The sequence below is a fragment of the Typopeltis vanoorti genome, chromosome 3 (assembly GCF_054136105.1).
Source record: "Typopeltis vanoorti isolate ZY-2024b chromosome 3, IOZ_Tvanoo_1.0, whole genome shotgun sequence".
In the NCBI taxonomy this organism is placed as follows: domain Eukaryota; kingdom Metazoa; phylum Arthropoda; class Arachnida; order Uropygi; family Thelyphonidae; genus Typopeltis; species Typopeltis vanoorti.
In genome coordinates this window covers 48,784,128-48,805,728 of record NC_143551.1, presented here as the reverse complement: position 1 = coordinate 48,805,728, position 21,601 = coordinate 48,784,128, and the positions used below count along the sequence as shown (strand labels likewise).

General features: G+C 35.3%; 1 protein-coding gene across 1 annotated transcript in view; it reads left to right on the top strand.

The window, feature by feature from the left end:
- Positions 1–21,601, top strand: part of ninaC (STKc_myosinIII_N_like and MYSc_Myo21 domain-containing protein ninaC) — a 579,315-nt gene that overhangs the window by 342,539 nt on the left and 215,175 nt on the right. The window contains exons 22-24 of the mRNA XM_090415596.1: positions 4,162–4,356; positions 9,595–9,863; positions 17,026–17,137. Coding sequence (XP_090271722.1) covers positions 4,162–4,356; positions 9,595–9,863; positions 17,026–17,137 — 576 coding nt within the window. The remainder of the gene's footprint in view (positions 1–4,161; positions 4,357–9,594; positions 9,864–17,025; positions 17,138–21,601) is intronic.

Genomic DNA, 21,601 nt, shown 5'->3' with positions numbered 1-21,601 from the left:
TTTATATCACAACACTAAAATATTCCTTCTTTTATTAGCTAGTTCAACAAACACTTTTTTTTGTTATATATTTTACTTGCATGCAAGAATATTTTTCTTTCTTTTAAATAATTCATCTATTAGCTTTTATACAGGGGTTTTATTTTATTTTCTCTTCATGTTACACCATGATAACTGGGAATTCTACATTCTTGAGGTATCAGGGTGTAACACCGTCACATTCCTTCAGAATACGCGGTGATATATTATCAAGTCCCACAGCCTTATTTACAACTAGTTTACTCAACTCCCCAAACACCCCTTCTCACTTACACTCAGTCTCTCCTCCCCATCATCATCTGCTCTCAATCTCTCCATAAAGTCACATTCACAAGATTGAAAGATCTTTATGAAGCTCATTAAGCATCTCCACCACACATTCTGCAACAGCTGTCTTTATACCATTTTCTCCAATCAATGTCATCCTTCCATAATCATTCTTTCTTTTGCTGGCTACATATCGAAAGAACTCCCTAGGATTCTTTTTGGCTTCATTAGCTAACTGCTGTTTATACCTCTCTTTAGCTACTCTCACCAACCAAGTCACCCTCCTTGCCTGGTCTTTTGTAGACCTCATGAAATTGGTTATTTCCACTTCTCTTATGCTGCCTCCACAATGCCCTTTTTCTCTGTATCGCATGCTTAATCTCTTTATTCATCCATCTCACACCTACTTATTTAACCTTCTCACCCTAGGAATACATTTAGACATTGCATCTACTAGATAGTTTTTGAGAATCCCCCAAGCTGCATTGGCTCTTTTCCAGCTAACTCCTCATTCCATGCCACACCCGCAAGCTGTCTCCTGAGCTCTTCATAATCACCCCCCCCCCCGCTTGTAGTTCCACATATACCCTTTTCTCACAGGGGTCCTCGCACTGCTGGCAACCACCCAGATATAGTTTGCCCACCGATTAGAGATCCTTCAACACTTCTGCGCATGTCACAAAAAGAAGAATCCATTCCAATAATAGGGTAATCAATCTGTATTGCGCGATGAGTTGTTTATTATTACACGTCAGAAAATTAACTTCTGTTTTATGATCATTGTAGTTATCTATGTTGCTTGTATAACAGTTGGAAAAATTTACCTATAAAGCACGTGATTTCACTTGTTGGTGTTAAATTGTGAATGAAACTACGTTGTGTAATTTTTTTTTTTCATTCACATTTAACGTTGCTTATTATGTATTAATCATGATTTGTATGAAAATTATTTATTATTCCTTAATTTAGGATTACTATTTAAATATTTATTCTATACTTAACCTACTATTAATTTATTAAGCAATAATATGTGCAGAATTTATAATAACTAAAATATATTAGATGTAACGAAAAGTATTATTATAATTAATTTTATACGTAATGAAAAAGCTGATTAAGCAGCTCAAATATTCTGTTTATTCTTATTTGTGAAAATTTAACGTTATGTAATCACTCATGTAGTAGTAGAGCATTGTATTACATTAGCGAAATGTTTGCGTTCATTTGTTGTCATGGAGACGCATGAAATAAACAAGCATGAGTCGAAGAGAGCGTGACCTTCGGACTGAAAGGAGAAGAAAAATAATAGAAGATTTTTAATTAGAGAGAAGGGAGGAAGTTTTTGCGGAGCAGAAAGGAAGGTAGGATACAAGCAAAGGAAGTGGAAGAAAATTATAAGTTCTCTAGGGCAGAAATTCATGAGAATAGTGTTTAGAAGTGAGCCAAAACATAGTGAACCATATACTTAATTGCAAGTGAAGTCAGCTGTGTTGTAAAGGAAAATTAATGCCGTAACACTGAATAAATAAAGAACTGGACATTCAATGAAAAATTCTGATTAGTTCCAGTTAGTCTAGGATTACGTCTTAATTCTATGTTGCCCTGAGAAGAATTATATTGAAATTAACTAGTTTGAGAAAAGTAAACAAGGAAAATTATCAATGCCTTATTGATGTGCTTTTTTTTTAGGGTAGTGAAGTGTGACTAACAGTAGTTCAGTTAAATCGTTGGAGAATTTTTATTAATGTGTTCCGCTAACGTAAAGAAGTTAATTCATAAGTGTGCTCACAATTAATTGATGTATTGAAGATTGTATCTGGTAAGAGTAGTCAGTTCTAACATTAACATGTCTTCGAAGTTCAAAATCCGGAATAAGATTGCATGGAATATTGTCTACCTTGATTAGTGTGTCCTGTGAATTTTAAACATTAAGTACAGCTGATAGATATGTGGAGACTGATTAAATAAGAAGTTTCGTTTTATTAACTTGAGTTAAGAAAGCTTGTGATTTTGAAACTGTGAATTGTATGTGAAAGGTTAGAACATTGAATTGGCATGAGTGACTTAGCAAGATGTATTAAGTTGATTGTATTGTTTCATTTTAAAGCAGAATTCTTGTATTTGTTATATATATCATATATTAAATGTTTTATTTTGTTAATCTAAATATTGTGTTTGCCTGAATTCCTTTTTATTGCACCGTTCATAAATATTCGAATCTTGCAGGAACCCCGAGTGAAATAGTAAATAATTCGTCCTAAATAAATGAGGAGACTACTAACTTAATTAAAAATTGATCCTACTATTTTATATAGACTAATCTAAGAATAGGGTGGCGCAGTATAATTATAAATTTCCCTACTTTTGGATCGGTGATCAATTTGCAATTAGTTGTTTTATTGATAAGAGTGACTTGAACCAAGATGGCGGATTTAGAACATAACATGAAAATAGAACGTCACGACATGTCACATGCGCATGTTACAAAAAGAAGAATCCATTCCAATAATAGGGTAATCAATCTGTATTGCGGGATGAGTTATTATTACACGTCAGAAAATTAACTTCTGTTTTATGATCATTGTAGTTAACTATGTTGCTTGTATAACAGTTGGAAAAATTTACCTATAAAGCACGTGATTTCACTTGTTGGCGACCAATTCGTACGTCCTTCATATCATTCTCCCCTTCAGCATGAATCGACAATTTTTGGCAAGTTTCCAAGTGGAGATCTCAAAAACGTGGGCATACTGTAATCACCTCATGGTCACTCTCACCAATTGGTGGATGATTTGACACCTCATTTATAATTACATCCTCTGATGAGGTGACCAAATCCAAGACCCTTAATCCTCGTGTGCCCTCTGTTACATACTGTCTGAGGTAGTTATCCCTCAAAAACTCAAGAAACTCATTTTCTTTACTTCCAGTTGGTATCTCATCATTCCAGTCTATATTGCAATAATTAAAATCATCCATAATGATCACCCTTTTCTTATTTATTTGGCTAATTTGACATTTCCATAATGCAAATTATGGAAATGTCAAATTATACATTTCCATAATGCAAATCACATATCCTTACTGACAAGTATAATGCTATGCATTATGGGAAGGGTCACAAGAAACCCAAACCAGTTTCGACCTTGCTTGAGGTCTCATCGGTGGGAGCCATACCTAGAGGTGATACTAAGGTTGAAGTAATTCAGGCTTCTGCTTTACTTCAAGCATCTAATAAGCAAAGTGATATTTGTCAAGGTGAAGTGCTACACGCTTTACCTTCACAATTTGACTCAGTTCAATTCTTTCTCGTTCTCATGCCTCTGTCAATTTTTAAAGCCAGCCTTTCACTGTCAAAAAATTTTATTTAAAAACCACTTGACCTTATCTAATGCTTCCTTCCCTATTCCATAGGAAAAAAAAAAAAAAAAAAAAAAACAGTTAAAATATAATCCCAGTAGTCCAAACTTCATTTGTGTGTCTTCATTTCTCACAAATGTCTTACATGTGCAGGAATTTTTGCATTATCTTTACTGTTTTTTGCAATATATTTTCTAAAGTTTATTTCTTTGATTGTCTTGACACTTGGTTATATTGTTTCCTCAGATACAAGTTGTATGTTGAAATACTACATGTAGTATATTCATAATATCATTAATGGCAATCTACATAATATACTCTTCCATAGTATATAAACAAGCAGAATTCATTATTGGCTTGGAATTGTAAATTGTATTGTAATATGTGGTGCTTCCATATTAGTTACACAAAACTATTTTATTAGAGATCTTATCTATATAGAAATGAAATCTCTGTAACTCCTTCATGGCTAACTTACACAACTTTTTTTTATAGGTTACTTATAGTGCCCATAATTTTCTTGAAAAAAACAGAAACTTCTTGCCCTCTGATGTGGTTCAGGTTTTACGCCAATCATCCCTTCCAGTTGTGCAGATTCTCTTTCAGTCTCCTCTTACAAAGATGGGACATCTGTATTACCCAACTGATTCTGGTTCAAAATCACCTCTAATTTCTGAGGATATATCTAAGGTATGGAGTTTTTAATTTTATCCCATTAATTTAAAAAGTTATATTTTTTATTATTTTGATAAAATAACAGACAATATCCTTAACCTTTTAGAATCTTAAGAGTTTAAAAAGAAAACTTTCATTGATCATCACCCACCACCAAAATATGATAATTTAAGTTTATAAATATGCTAAAAGTACTGAATCCTCATTTCATTCCATTTCACTTTAAGAATACCAAAATTAAAAATGAAATAAAATCATCATCTATTTCCAGATATGTCCCCTCAATGGGTGTTGAGGCAAATAAAAAATAAAAATCAGAGAAATTTTTGGTAAAAAAAGTAGCTGGGCACATTTTCTATGAATGTCTCAGGCTTCGTATAACATTAATTTCATATTAAATGAGTGCTATCTTACAACACTGATTTGATCACATTTGTAGCACAGTCACAACAATAACAAGTGACTAGATGACTTCTCAGTGAAACACCTCTGCTTATTGGAGATGTGAAGTGGCTATGCCATGTTTCATCTCTAGACTAGTTTCTTTTCTCTTCCTTTAGGTTTCACTTTCTGTTTCCTCCCTTTCTTCTTACATGTGGTGTGGGTGGTGGTCCGGCTGAGTATACTCTCCACTATAATTACTGAACTAGGGAACAAGTACTACTTCCATTTGAGGGTGCAGCATTATTACAGTAGTTTTCTGTTGAAAACACTTCAGGAGAAGTGTTTTCAACAGGTTACAACAGAAGTGTTTGTAATGAGTATTCTGACTCTTTGGCTATTAAAAGCTTGTGTTTAATGACTCATTGTACCTCTGAAACTATGGTTTATGTGTTTCTGTGACTTTTTTTAGTATAAAGAAACTAACCAGACTTCTACATCCACAAGCACAGAAATAGCTGCACATGCAAATGAATCACATTTCCCATATAGAAAAAAAAAGTGGTGATTCTCAACTTGAAAAAATATGAAATGAAATTAAGAAAATCTGAAGCTATAGTAATAAAAACATGCTGCGGCACTGTCAATGTTAACTGCCCCTACATTATCTCTGATATTTGGCAGTTCTATAACATAAATATGCGTGCCAAACTTTCCACCTATCAAAATGTTACTGATACAGTATATAAAATGGTTTTCATATTCTGAAATGGTTTTAATGATTTGTTTTGTTTTGTTTACCCTTGATTGATTAATTGATTGTTTTGCAATAAATTGATTTGTTTACCCTTATTTCATCCTTTCATCATATATTTCATTGCATTTTTCAGTTCTTTGATTTTTTAAATCTTTCTTATACGTGAAGTTTTAATGTACCTTTTATGTTCCACCCATTTTTTATTTTTTTATCTGGTTTTTATTCATGTTTTTTTACTTATCATCAACATTATACTGATTCATTATTTATTTATTTATTTGTTCAATATCATTCTCATTCACTATCATTAACATCATAAATGGTCACTATTGAATTATTTTATTTCATCATCGTCAGTTAGATCAACACTGATAAATCTTAACTTCCATGAAAACACCAAAAGATTTTACTTCCAAAACAGAAAGGTAGGCAATGACATGGATTTATTAATATTATTATGTGACACTTCCAAGGAGTCCAAAGCCTCATTGAGGGAAGGCACTCCACTCCACTCCACTCCACTCCACTCCACTCTACTCTACTCTACTCTACTCCACTACACACACACACACACACACACACACACACACACACACACACACACACACACACACACACACACACACACACACACACACACACATCTAACCTCCATCACCACCACCAACATTATTTTAGGTCTGTAATTGCATGTGTTCTTATGGCCGATATGCCTGTACATGGGATGAAAAACCCAAGTTTCATTTCCGGGAGAAAAAACACTGCTACCACTTATGAGATTGGCTAACTCACCTTCAAATGAAGGGAATCATTTATGATTACTTTCATTAATGGTTTTTTAATACTTTTCTAATTTAAAGAAAGTTGTAGCCAAAATTTTTTAAGCCTACAGACCATCAATCTATTCTCATAGGGAGCATTCCACAGACCTGCTACAATCTTTGTCACTTGCCTATATCTACAACTTCATCCCCCACAGAATCTGGAGTTCAGATCTATGCACAGTAGTCCAAATGTGGTGTTATTAAAGCCTTATACAGGGGAACAATAACCTCTCTGTCCTTGCTTGTTATTGTATTCTTCAACAAACACGTAATCTGATGTCCTGTTTTTACCTTTACAATATGCCCTCTAAACTTCAGCTCCCTGTCCACAATCACACCCAAGTCCTTTGCCTCATCAGTTTCCTGCAGTTTAGTTCCATCAATATAATACACAGCTTCTGATTTCTTCCTAAAGTGCATCACTTAAAACTTCACCACATTAAACTTATAGGCATACACCTTTGCCCACACTGCTAATCTGTTTATGTCTTCCTGCAGGATCTTTCCATCATCTTCATTTACCAGTGCTCTTCCCAGTTTAGCAATGTTAGCAAAGAAGTAAATATTTCCTGTCAAATAATTTCTTATATCATTGATATACAAAGTAAATTCAGGGGATGAGGACCAAACAGCGGACCAAACACTGAACCCTATTGTACACCAACGATCACTTGCCTTCTCCTGGACTCAACTCCTCCATAAACCACTCAATGATAGCTGTCCATCAGCTTCTCTCTTAATCCAAATCACCAAATTCCTAATCCAAATCATCAGATTGGAGTAAATCCCCATTTGCTCCAATTTATACAATAGAGTTCCATGTGTAATCTTGTCAAATTCTTTTTCAGTCTAGCAATATCACTGAGTAGCCATTGCCCTTATCTAACTCCACTGTTACTTGATTATAAAAAGTAAGCAGATCACAAAACCATGTTGTTCCTTATAGAGTATCATATTCCCATCCACCCAGTCCTGAATTCTGTCTTTGACCAATTTCTCCAATACCTTAACCACCGCTCATGAGATGCTGATTGGCCTATAATTTGTTACTTCTTTCTTGAAGCCTCCTTTATGCAATGGAATTATTTTACCTGTTTCCACTCCATTGGCTTCTCAGTACTGACACTTAAATTAAATAGCTTGGTCAGAAGTGCTGATAATTTCTTTGCACACACTCTCATATTACACAGGCTGATATGCCATCTAATCCCATGGCCGTATTTGTATTGACATTCTGAAATATTTTATGCACATCCATTTCTTCAACCTCTTTTCTCCTACAATGTCAATGTCACATCTAGGTAGTGGCATTGCAATGCCACTACCTAGATGATACACTACTGCAAAATGCTCACTCAGTAATTCAACTATTTTGTTTGGTTTTGTTACTTCCCCACCAGTACTTTTTAAAGCCATCCTTCCATAGTCATTTTTATTTTTACTTGCCATATAGTGAAAGAACTCCTTAGGGGTTTCTTTTGGTCTTGTTTTGGATTTTCTCTCATAATTTCCTTCCTTACCATACTGGTCACACCTCTTGCCTGCACCTTATACTGCTTATGGGCATGCTGATCACCTTTTTTCTTTATAATCCCTCGCCAACCTTTTTTCTCTATGTCCAACTCCTGCTTAATGAAGCTATTCATCCCTCTAACTCCTACCTCATTTATCCTTCTGATTCTAGGTACACATTCAGATACTGCTTTCTTTAAACACCCCTTGACAACCTCCAGTATACCAACAATATCTCTCTCACTCCAAATTCTTATTCTCTAGTTCTGTTGAAAGCTGACTCCTCAGCTTGTCATAATCACATAGTTTATAATTCCATAAATATCTCTTCTTAACTGAAAATTCTGCATGTCTGACAAATCTCCCATCTCAAGACTACATGATCACTTTCTCCAAATGGAGGAAGCATAACTAGATTGGTTAGTGTTAATGTTCTTTGATGTAATGATCAGATCTGGCACTCTTTTGTGCATGCACTAGAAAATCTTGCATGTCTTCATGCATACCACACTCGTCACCTGCTAAATCACTTGTACCAGCCAAAATAAACAGTTTTTCACCTTAAATCTCTGTATCCTTACAGCACAACTGACAGTCTTTATCTTAGTTTCCAGGAAAACACAGTTTTGTTACATTCTCCTCAAGGACTCCTTGTATCAGTGAATCACCATACAAAATTTGATTGTTATTTTCATGATTTCACCCTTTCATATTCTGTTTTAACTTTTGTTCTGTGAAGAATTCCACATAAGTGCACAATCTTTTCCATTACCTTCTGGTCATTCTATTCATTTTCCACCACATCATTCTAATCACACAAACACTCATCAGTATAATGATGCAAAAAAGAATGACTTTATTGATGCTAAAGACTTCCAAAAAAGAATTTATCTTTCAGCACAGAATTCACCACTTGCACTATCTTTTGCCCTCTCACAGTGAAAAGGGTGAAAAAGACCAAGAGAAGACCACAGAAAAGGTGGAGAGAGACCAGATAAGAGAAGAACTATGAAAAAAGAAACCTGAACTGGTACAGTTCATGCAAGAATTTGGAAAGATAGAAAGAAATGGAGAGATTTGATCTGACTGACTTGACTGTTTCTGTTGGAATAGTTGTTGCCAAAGAGAAGAGTGGCATACTGATATTGTTATATTGTGGATATATAGAGTAATATCAAGATATGATTGAATGTCATTAAATATATATATATATATATATATACGAGATATTGTAAACCTATAGTACAAAGTAATGTGGGTGGACTAAAGATTTCTTTTAGTATTTATAATTTTTTATTTATTTTATATAAAATATTTTTTAATTTTTTACATAATCCAGAAACCCTGCTATAGGGACCAAGCATGAAACTTTTCTTTTTCAAGCCACTTCAAGCCTTCCAATAAGTGAGTTTCACACCAGGTGACGAAATTCGTGTCTTACCTATATGTGTTGCACTTTTTAATTATTACTAAAAGGTTTAAATGTACTGCTAAGTTTTACACAATAGATAGATGATTTTTTTTGTATCTTTATTATGTTACCCCTCATCTTTTTTAGATGCATAATTGTTTTTTCTTTGTTATCTCTTATGCCTATATGCATTCAATAATGTTGTTAGAATTATTTTTATAGAAATTAAAACCACTATTTTTATTTATTTCTATTAAAACCACTACTTAGTTTTAATAGAAACATAAGATGTCTCATAGTGAAAGCATTAAAGCTTTCACATTTTTGAAATAGGTTTGTATTTCTCAATTGTTTTTTTTTTTTTTTAGATGCAGTCCCAAGGCCTTATAAGCCAAACTAGAACTCAACAAACAGTAGCAACATATTTTCGATATTCTCTAATGGATCTTCTTCAAAAGATGATAAGTGGAAAGCCACATTTTGTCCGTTGCATAAAGCCCAATGATCAGAAATTGCCAAATACATTTTGCAGGCAAAAAGTAATTGACCAGCTTCGCTATACAGGAGTGTTAGAAACTGTTCGCATTCGTCAACAAGGGTATTCACATAGACTAACATTTGCTGAATTCTTGAAGAGGTAAGATTTTTATTACTGATAGAATCTAAAATTGAAGCATTATAAATAAGGAATCAACAACAAAAGTCAGTCAAGATAAATTATATATATACTGAGATGAATACATTAATTATCAAGGTTGTTAGTCAGTTACTAGTAGGTTTTGTAGAGAATTTTGTGTATAACAGCTAACAGAGGAAAAATGGTCGTAAGAACTAAGTCAACCATAAATTTAGTTTAATCCTTTATCCAAGTGTGAGCAAACAAAGTTTGCACCTGAAAGTATCTTCAGGACTGGGGTAAGGTGGTACAACACTGGGAAACTCGTTGCAAAGGTGGAGCAAGCTAGCATCACTCTCTTGCTCCACCTTTGCAACGAGTTGCCCAGTGTTGTACCACCTTACTCCAGTCCTGAAGATACTTTCAGGTGTAAACTTTGTTTGCTCACACTTGGATAAAGGATTAAACTAAATTTATTATAGTCTAACCAACTGAAAAATAAACTTTCAACTAAGTCAACCAGATGCACAGCACAAAAATCGAGTGTGTTGAGGGGTGGATTTTAATAAGATAGTTCATTGTCAAGAGTGTAATATGTATGCATGGGTAAATGAGGCAGAGTGTTTGGTCAGAGACTAAACAAGAGAAGTGAGAGAGTGATCATCTGTAGAAAGTTTGATTTTTTAACCGATAGCAGTAATTTAAATGAAACTGAGGAACTGGAAGTGAAGAATACCAGACGAAAGGTGAAAAGCAGTGATGAATGTCAGACTAAATGATAGCCATAAGAGTGAGCATGAGAACATAAGTGTGGAGAATGCAGTTGTAAATTCAGAAGAAATGAGCAAAAAAAAGAAAACCAAGCATAATTACAGAAGCAAACGTATGCCTGACTGACAAAGCAATAGCTGGTGTGAATGTGGTAAATGGAAGAAAGTCTGACTTATGAAGCAATAGTGCAACGACTGCTGGAGTGCTGGAGAATTGAAGAATGAAATGATTAAGATGAGGAATGAGATGAGCCATGTATAGAATGGAATTAGATGTACGGTGGATACAAGCAGAAGACTGTAAAATAATAAAATGAAAGATAGCAGAGAGAAAAAAGTAGAAAATGACTCAAGAATAGCTATATGGATATTCTGCCATGAAAGGTGTGGTGGAAGAAAGTACCCAAGTTCTGTATTCCAGGAGGAAAAATGAACAGGATGATTGAGGTGCTGGATATGAGAAGTAAACATGTGAGGGAATTAGTGGTTGTGGTTGGAATGAATGATTTGACTGGGCATAGGGAGAATGTGAAAATGGATATCAGGAGATTATTGAGGAGAATGAAAGACAGCAATGTGGTATTAAGGGTAGTTTGTGTGTTGCCCAGGTGAGGTGCTGGATATGAGAAGTAAACATGTGAGGGAATTAGTGGTTGTGGTTGGAATGAATGATTTGACTGGGCATAGGGAGAATGTGAGAATGGATATCAGGAGATTATTGAGGAGAGTGAAAGACAGCAATGTGGTATTAAGGGTAGTTTGTGTGTTGCCCAGGTATGATAATGATGAGTTACAGACGAGACACATGAGAGTTAAGTCTTAGATCAGGTTATATCATCAAGTTATATGATTGTGATTGGTGAGAGTGACCACAATGAAGTAATTACCTGAGTTATTATTATTATTATTATTATTATTATTCCTGATACCTATAAGGAGTCTGAAGACCCATCGCGGGAGGACACCTACAACTGTCTTAACCACTACATTGAACCTATACTACGAATCATCTCCATCAACGCCATCTATCGCCCACCTCCACCACAACTAGTATTTTTTGTCTGTAAATTGCGTGTGTTCTGAAGGGCTGATTTGTCTGTATCCGGGATGAAAAACCCAAGTTTCTGGGAGAAAAAACCCTGCTACCCCCGTATGAGATCGGCTAACTCACCTTCTATTGAAATTGTCCAGATAAAGATTCCTCCCATCGTGACGAGAATTGAATTTAGGCCTATTCCAGTCGAAGGCACAATGTACCATCGTTCTTCCAATTGCGCTACGCAGGCAGTCATGTGAGAACTTCTATAAAGAAGGGATATATGTGGAACTACAAGACTGTTGAGGATTATGAAATGCTTACGAGACAACTGGGAGCTATAGCATGGAAAGAGGAGTTTAGTAGGAAGCAGACAGACACTTCATAAGCATTGATCAAGAGCTACTTAATGGCAGCAGTGTCTGAGTGTATTTATTCTTCTTCTTCTTCTTCTTCTTCTTATTATTATTATTATTATTATTATTCAGGTCTCCATGGAGTCCAAAGACTCATCGTGGGAGGTCCTTCCTAGGAAACATAAAGTCTATTATACCACTCCTTGAACTCATTGACAGTTCTTACTCTCACCCGTCTATCAGGCAATGCATTCACGGTTCAACCACCAGGGGCGCGCCAGCCATATGTGCAGTGTGAGTGATGTACACAGGCACCAGGATAGTAAAGGCACCAAAGATTTGGTATGATATTTTAAATAAAGTGAATTTTGTCAGCAAAATACAGTCTTCATCTATGAATCTCCAACTTGTTTTAGATGCTTTGAATGATCTAAATCAATTTTTAAATGATTATAGGTCTGATGAAACTTTCAAAGAAATTGTAGAAAGCTCAAAATTAATTGCAACAAAATTTGATGCAGAATCTGTATTTTGTAATAGTAGACCACTAAGGCAACGTAAAAAGACAACACAATTTGATTACGAACATGAAAATGAAAATATAGTAGATCCTGAAATTTCATTTAGAGTAATTTTTTTTTCTCTGCCTAATAGAAACATTAAAGTCTTTGCAGGAAAGATTTATTTTATTAAAAGAACATATGAATTAATTTCAGTTTTTGTATTTGTTAAGTACTTAACAAATATAAAGTACTTAACACAAAATAAAGAATATTTATTATCTTGTTGTAAAAAGTTACGACAAAAATTAACACATGAGAATCATTTAGACATTGATGCAGACGATTTATGGGAAGAAATTTTACACTGTCAACCATTTATATTGTCAATAATTCAATATATTTATTCAAGCGACTTAATCATGGCTTATCCAAACTTTTCTCTTCGGATTCTTTTGTCATTACCGGTATGTAGCATCTGTGGGACGGTCCTTTTCTAACTTAAAATTATTAAAAACTACTTGCACTCCACAATGGTACAAGACAGACTTTCAAATCTTGCCATTATATCAATAGAGCAAGATATTTTAGATCAACTTGATATACCTGACATTATTCGAGAATTTTCATTAATGAAAACTAGAAAAGTTCAATTCACGAAGTGATTTTTCTTTCTGTTAAAATATTTATTTAACTATTTCTTCACCCAATAATGTTTAATATGTTCCTATTTTATATACTTGTAATTTACTATTATTTATTTGTTTTATTTTTTATTTATTATTTATTTACTTTATTTTTTTCCAAATTATTTTTGCTGTTTTTGTACCCTTCTTGTATGTTTATTGTTTTATATACCTTTTTTTTGTCATTTCTACTTTTTGTTCAATAAACTTATAATTAATATATTTTGTATTTCATTTTTACTCACTGATACGTTTTTATAAAGTGATTTTTTATTGGAGGAGGAGTATAGGGGTGCGGACTAAAGTTTTGCCAACAGATGCCGGACACTACTGGCGCACCCCTGTCAACCACCCTCCATGAAGAAACCACTCCTCACCCTCTTGCTTGCAGCTTTCTTTCATAACTTCCAGGGATGGCCTCTTGTCATCACTTCTTCCCTCTGTTCCACTAAGCGAAAGAACTCCTCAGTGTCAACCCTGTAACTACCTCTCAACAGTTTAAAAGTCTCAATCATATCATGTCTCCCTCTGCTATTGACCAAACTCTGGAGTCCACATTCCCTCAGCTGATCCTCATAACTAACATTGTACGGACCTGAAACCATCTTTGTTATCTGCCTCTGTACTCTTTCCACAGTTAATTTATCATCTTCAAATCCTGGGAGTCAAATTTGAGGACAGTAGTCTAAGTGTGGTCTGATAAGGATCTTATACAATGGAATGATAACTCTTTTATCTCTGCAGGTCAGTGTCCTGCTGAAGATTGCTGCGATACCAACATTGATGGGAGACTGCATACTCAATTACAATATGTTCCCTGAATTTCAGTTTTCTATCAATCATCACCCCCAGATCCTTTGTCTCCCCCACTTCCTCCAGTACAGCTCCTCCAATCGAATATGCAGCCTCCCATCGACATATCCCAAACTTCAAGACTTTACATTTTGCTGCATTAAACCCACACTCCCGTTCATTTGACCATCTGTCTAGTTTATTCAAATCCTCTTGCATGGCTGCCACATCTGCACTATTACTAATAACCCTTCCCAGTTTCACATCATCTGCAAACAACTGAATATCTCCCTGCAATCCATTGACAATGTCATTGATATAAAGGTTAAATAATACAGGTCCCAGTACTGAGTCCTGTGGGACCCCACTTGTAACCTTCTATCTCCTTGATACTGCCCCCCACCATACACAACTCTCTGATACCTATCAGACAGCCAATCCTGAATCCATTTGACTAACCCAACATTTCAAAGGTGAAAAGGCTATACAATGTAGGAGTAAAATGGATGAATAAATAGATGAATTTAGCCTGAAATCTGGAAGAAGGTACTGTGACGTAGCACAAAATGAATGATGGTAATAATCACTTTCATGAAGAATACAAAGCACAAGCTATGAAGGTGACTTGGGAATGTAACTTGCATTGTCTTGTGAATGGAAGAAGAAGAAGAGGGGATATGATTGAGATGTATAAGTTGGTGAGGGACTGTTTTCAGATTCATATGGAAGTGATTTTTCATTGAGCAGAGGGAGTTAAGGGTAGAATTAGAGGCAATCCCCTGAAAACTGTATATGGAGAGTATGAGCAGGGGAGTGAGAAGTTGGTTCTTTGAATAGAGAGTGATTGTGGGTGAAATGCATTGCCTGAAAGTGGTGAATGCAGAAACTCTGAATGGATTTTAGGCACTGCTTGATGATACTTTTCCACGAGAGAGTATGGATGTCCTGCAATGAGTCCTTTGACTTCATGGAGGTCAGATTTTTTTTTTTAACCACAGTTTATTATCTTTTAATGAAATTACACAAGTGTAGGTTACATTTTGCTGCATGTTATTAAAATTATTATGATCAGGACAATATAATACTATAATTAATGTTAAAATTAATAATAATCCTAACAAAAATAATTTACAGTTACAGTTTGTTATTTACATTTTACAATTTATTTTTATTCACAATTCAAATTAACAATTACTATTTTGTTAACTTGCAATAGATAATGCTAAATGCATTCATTTCAATTTTCCCAATAATAATTTTTTTTAAAAAAATCGAACAGCAACAATGAACGATGAAACTTTACAATTCTGTACTAACCATGTGTACAATACAGTACAATAATTTTGCATCACTTTGCTTTCACTTTTCATTACCTCTCAGAGAATGACGTATATTTTATAATATTTAGGCAACAGTGCTATAATTTCTTACATTACACTTTTCATTCTTAATATTTTTTATAAATCTGCGAGGTTAGCCTAGTGGCTGTGTGCTTCACAACCATATGCCTGGGGAAGGAGTGTCCTAGGTTCGATTCCCATCGGTGACGTGAGGAGCTGAAGGATCTTCCTCAGCCATAGCCAAGTTAGCCAGTCTTGGGTATGGACAGTATGGTTTTTCACCAGTTTATCCTGGGGTTTTTCATCCAGCAAAGCAGGCAAACCAGTCTTGAGAATTCAATGCTACAGGACATAGAATACACCAGGGTGTAGGGGCTGACCACCTTATCCTGTGAACATTTTGAGATCCGATGATTAATAAACCCTCGACACCGACACTGCAAGGTAAAAGAGGTAGATGAGATATGTTTATAATTTGCATAATGTGGAATTCATATAACAGAATAATAATGATCACAGTAATCATTTGCAAATATAGTTCACAGTTACACAAGATAGTTAATATGATTACATGCTGCATTTTATATTTTATTATATATATATTTATTTCCCTTTTTTTTTAATTTGGCAAAGTGTTATCATTATTATACAACTATTTACATTTAGACTATTCACATATTATATTTTTGGTTTAGTACAGAATGATATATAATAATAATAATAATAACAACAATAATAATAATAATCATCATCGTTATTATTATTGGTTAAGGTAATTGTGATTTGGAAGTTAATTGTAGTGATTGACTGAGGATTATTTGATAAAGCCATGATTTGATTAATCCCACCTACTTCGAAGCTAGGGTTAGCTTTTATGAATTAATAATAATAATAATAGTAATTTTATGTGTGGGATAACTGTAAAAAAAGTAATTGTATTTGTCTTTAAATGAATTTTAAATTTTTGAGATGAAAGATTATGAAAATACAAATCTTTGGCATGAGCTGCCTCGATATTTCATCACTTCAAGAACTGCTAAGAACTGCATGTGTTTGCATTATATTAATGCATGTGATTATTTTCATGGCCTCACAGTTAATTTGAATTATTGGTTCCCAGAGAAATATTCTGTTTTCAACTGATTTCTATTAAACTTTCTTTTAAAAATTTAAAGTTCTCTCTAAAGCATTTTTGATTCTTTTTGTCTTGTAAACTTGTTTGATTATCAAAATATGCTGTGTTTTCAGGTATGCAGTCATTACTGTATCCTCATGTATAAAGCATAGTACAGGAATACTGATAGAGTGTTTACTAGCTGAGCTTATCCTGAAATAGCCATCATTTGTTATAACTATCTTAAGTGCACATCATTTGTTTGTAGTACTACTGCAGATAATTCATCTGCAATGTTATTTAAGCTGAAACAAATAAAAAACTTCTCATTAACTGGAAGAGTGTCTTAAATAAAGCAGTACCAAAGCAATATGTTCTGAAATTATGCAGTGCACATGCACAGCTGTGAAAATTTCTTTATATTTAGTTCAATAAAAATCCAGATTTACTACCGATCTTACATATTTTATTAAAGCTATCAAGAATAAGCTTTTTTTTTAATGCTCTTTTGTTTCTATAAAAATGTGAAATGTTGCCTTTTAAGAATTCTCAGTATAAAATTATAATTTAGTAATTATTTATTTCTTAGATACTGCTTTCTAGGCTTTAGTTTTGATGAACGTGTAGTAGCAAATAGAGAAAACTGTCGTCTTTTGCTGTTACGTCTTAAAATGGATGGATGGGCTCTTGGAAAAAGTAAAGTATGTGTTGCATCTACTATATTTTATATCTGTTCAAAGTTAATGCCTATGGTTGTTTAAATGATGACTTGTTCAGGATTTTTCAATGATATTGTTATTATTATAGAGGGGATAATACTGGGTATAGAAACAATGGCATTTATATGCTTTATACTAATGCCAGGAGTATCCAGAATAAGGGAGACGAATTGGTGGCGCAGATAGCATCAGCCTGGCCAAAAATTATTGGGATCACTGAGACGTGGTTGACAGAAGAGGATATAATAACAGGAATAGAAGTTGCTGGGTACAGCATTTTTTGGCAGGATAGGAAGGGAAAACGTGGTGGTGGAGTACTGCTTAAGATAAGTGATGACCTATGTCCTCTAAGAGTGGAGACGTTGGAAGGCAGTGACACTAATGATTTTGAAAGCATATGGTGTGAGGTAGAGGCGGGCAAGACAGGATATTTATGGGGTGTTGCTACAGACCCAGAAACACAGAAGGTGGGGACCAGGAAATGTATAGACGGCTGAGTTTGGCAAGTTCAAGAAGAATGATTGTTATGGGAGATTTTAACTACAGTAGTATAAATTGGGGAGAGGAAGATGCATGTAGCAATAAGGGAATGGAATTTCTAGAATTCTTGAGGGACAAATGTCTTAGGCAACATGTAATAGAGGAGAGCTTTTCAAACTGTGTGTTGCGACATGTTAGTGTGCTGGCTGCAGTGTGAAGGTGTGTCGCGCTAACATAAAGCGTTAAACAGAATAATCGCTGAAAATTTCCACAGCAGAATCCATTTCACAAAGTACTGGTAGCACTTTTAGTTAGCGCCGTTAAAGAAGATATTTGGTCAACCGCTCGGAACCCCCTCCCTGAGTCTATACCGACTTGCATGCAACCATCACCATCAGTTTCATTTTTGTTGGGGTTTTCTATAGTTCATTCAAGTATGAGTGACAGTAAATGTAAACAGAAGCTAAATTGTACAGAACCTTTAATTAAAAATGCAATTACTCATTTTTATACGTTTCATTCATACTAACAGAATTATTGAGCAATTCTTGTGTTGTCTAGAACTTCCAATGAAAACTAGAGGTGAAGATATATTTAAAAAAGTATGCTTCATGAAGGAAAATAATTTGCTATGGTTAAATTGTGTAGGAATATGCACAGATGGTAATCCTTCAATGGTTGGTTCAACAAAAGGTTTCAACTATTTACGGTACATGATTAATCACTTACTATAAATAGTGAATTTTTATTAACCCGGTATCCAATCAACAGGAAGAGATTTTTAAATAAACCTTCTAAAAGTTATACAAAATATAATTGTAAAAGCATATACTTAAACTACATCCGATCTGGCCATGTGACCCATGAGAGGCACATCAGACTGAATTACTGTGCTGTGAAATTAAGTTTGTCTAAAAAAGTGTGTCATCAACATGAAAAGTTTGGAAAGCACTGTAATAGAGGGAACAAGAGATTTGGGTTTGGTTTATAGCATCAAAAGATTTGATAATAACTGACATGACACCTCTCCCACCAGTTGGAGAGAGTGACCATATTGTTTTGACTTGGAAAATGAATAGACATGTAGGAGTATCAAAGAGACGGGAATGTATGTGGAATTATAAGGCAGGTAATTATAATAGTCTAAGATGTCAACTTGGGGAAGTTTCCTGGAGGGAGGAATTGGAAGGCCGGGATATCATTAGTGCATGGGAAATTATGAAAGAATATTTTTTAGCAGCAATGGTAAGTTGTATATCACGAGTGAACAAGAGGACACAATTTGGAGTAAAGTAGATGACAAACAATATTAAACAAGAATTGCATGCAAAAAAGAGGCTATGGAAGAGATATAAGGAGACAGGTGAAGAGAAGATGCATGAAGAGTATAAAATACAGGCCAGAAAAGTGACTAGTATGGTAAGGAAGACGAAACTGGAATATGAGTGGAGATTGCCCTAAGATCCAAAGAAAATCCTAGGAAATTTTTTAGATATGTGGCCAATAGGAGGAGAAATGACTGTGGAAGAATGATATTGTGGGATAAAAATGGGAATAGAGTGACTGATGCAGAGGACATAGTGAAATTGTTCAATGAACACTTTATTGGAGTATTTCATCCTGGAGGAGTCAGTTTTAACTAGAGGAATTGGGCAGGTTCGAGGTTTAGAGGTACAAGACGAGAGTATGTTTCAAATACTGAGTACTCTGGATGTCAGTGAAACTGTGGGACTGGATGGTATTTCACCACGAGTTTTGAGAGAATCTGCTAGGGAACTGACAGTGCCTTTGACTTGGCTTTTCAATGAAAGTCTGGCTCTGGGAAAGGTGCCCATGGAATGGAATGGGAAGAAGGTAAGATAGTGCCATTGCATAAGGGCGGTAGCAGACTAGAAGTGTCTAATTATAGGCCAGTTTGTGTGTCATCAGTAGTTAGTAAGATCGTGGAGAAAGTAGTGAAGGACCGTATACAGCATTGGGCAGATGAGGGTAATATTATCTGTGAGAGTCAACATGGATTTGTGAAGGGACGCTCTTGTTTTAGCAATATGCTAGCCTTTTATGATAAAGTTACAAGAGCATTAGATGAGGGAAAGGCATATACTGCCATTTTCTTAGACTTAGCGAAGGCATTTGATAAGCTGATATTTAAGTTGCTGCACATGGGTCTGGATGTCAGATTGGTCAACTGGATTCAGGATTGGCTGTCCGATAGGTATCAGAGAGTTGTGTATGGTGGGGCAGTTTCAAGGAAACAGAGGGTTACAAGTGGGGTCCCACAGGACTCAGTACTGGGACCTATATTGTTTATAGGTCCCAAGTACTGAGTCCTTTATATCAATGACATTGTGAATGGATTGCAAGGGGATATTCAGTTGTTTTGCAGATGATGCGAAACTGGGAAGGATTATTAGTAATAGTGCAGATGCTGCAGCCCTGCAAGAGCATTTGAATAAGCTAGATAGATGAGCAAATAAATGGAGGTGTCAGTTTAATGCAGCAAAATGTAAGGTCTTGAGGTTTGGGAAACATCGATGGGATGCTGCATACTCTATGGGAGGAGTTATACTGGAGGAAATAGGGGAGACAAGAGATCTGGGGTTGATGATTGATAGAAACCTGAAATTTAGGGGACATATTGCAAAGGTGGTGAAGGTAACACAGAGGATTGCTGCAATAATGAGAAAGATGCTGACCTACAGAGATAAAGCAGTTATGATTCCATTGTAAAAGACCTTGATCAGAGAACACATGGACTATTGTTCTCAGATTTGGTCCCCAGGATTTGAAGGGGATAAATTAACTGTGGAAAGAGTACAAAGGGAAATAACAAAAATGGTTTCAGGACTGTACAATGATAGTTATGAGGATCGGCTGAGGGAATGTGGACTGCAGAGTTTTTGGTGGATAGAATAAGGAGAGGTGATATGATTGAGACTTAAACTGTTGAGAGGTGGTTACAGGGTTGACACTGAGGAGGTCTTTCACTTGGTTGAACTGCTGGAAGGAGTGATAACAAGAGGCCATCCCTGGAAGTTATGGAAGGAAACTGTGAGCAAGAGGGTGAGGAGTGGTTTCTTTTCATGGAGGGTGGTTGAACCATGGGATGCATTGCCTGATGGAGTGGTAAGAGTGAGTACGGTCAATGAGTTTAAGGAGTGGTATGATAGACTTTGTGTTTCTTAGGAAGGACATCCCATGATGAGTCTTTTGACTCCATGGAGACCTGAGTAATAATAATAATAATTATTATTATTATTATCTAATTTCAATGAAGTTCAGAATGCATATCACAAGAAGTCTATTCTGACTATTATTTTATCTGTTATAAACTCATTCACTGATACCACGCTCTTCATATCATATGGTAATGTTGCAGCAAGTTTTTACACTGGGTCAGAAAATAAGTTATACTTGACAAGAAAATATTATAGTTTTCATCCTTTACCAAAGCGCGCAAACAGTTTGCATTGAGATATCTTCATAACTGGGCTATCAGCTGGCTTCACATCACATCATGTTACCTGGTATCTCATGGTGAACAGCACACTTACTTTCAGACATGCATATTGCCATACATTGGGGAACACTGGTGTTCCACAGAAAGTGAATAAGTGTTCCATGAAAAATTATCAAAATTAATATGAGCTCGGAATGGTTTTAAATGCTGTGACAAGTTCAGACATGTTTGAAAATCAGGCGCTCCTCACTTTGCATGTGGATTGTGCTATTAAGGCCAGCACATGCTGACCTTGACTCAACCACTGGCTGACAGCTCCCCATGGTTGTCGACACATCTAAGCACGAGTGAAGTAAGGAGGCATTTATTCTAGGAAACATGCAGTGGTCAATCTAATGTGTTGAGACTCGGCACACCTGTAGTGTGTGCTGTTGCATTATTGCGATGTGATACAGCCTGCTTTGGCAATAGTGTGTGCTTAGCCTTATATTGAATATGACACCGAT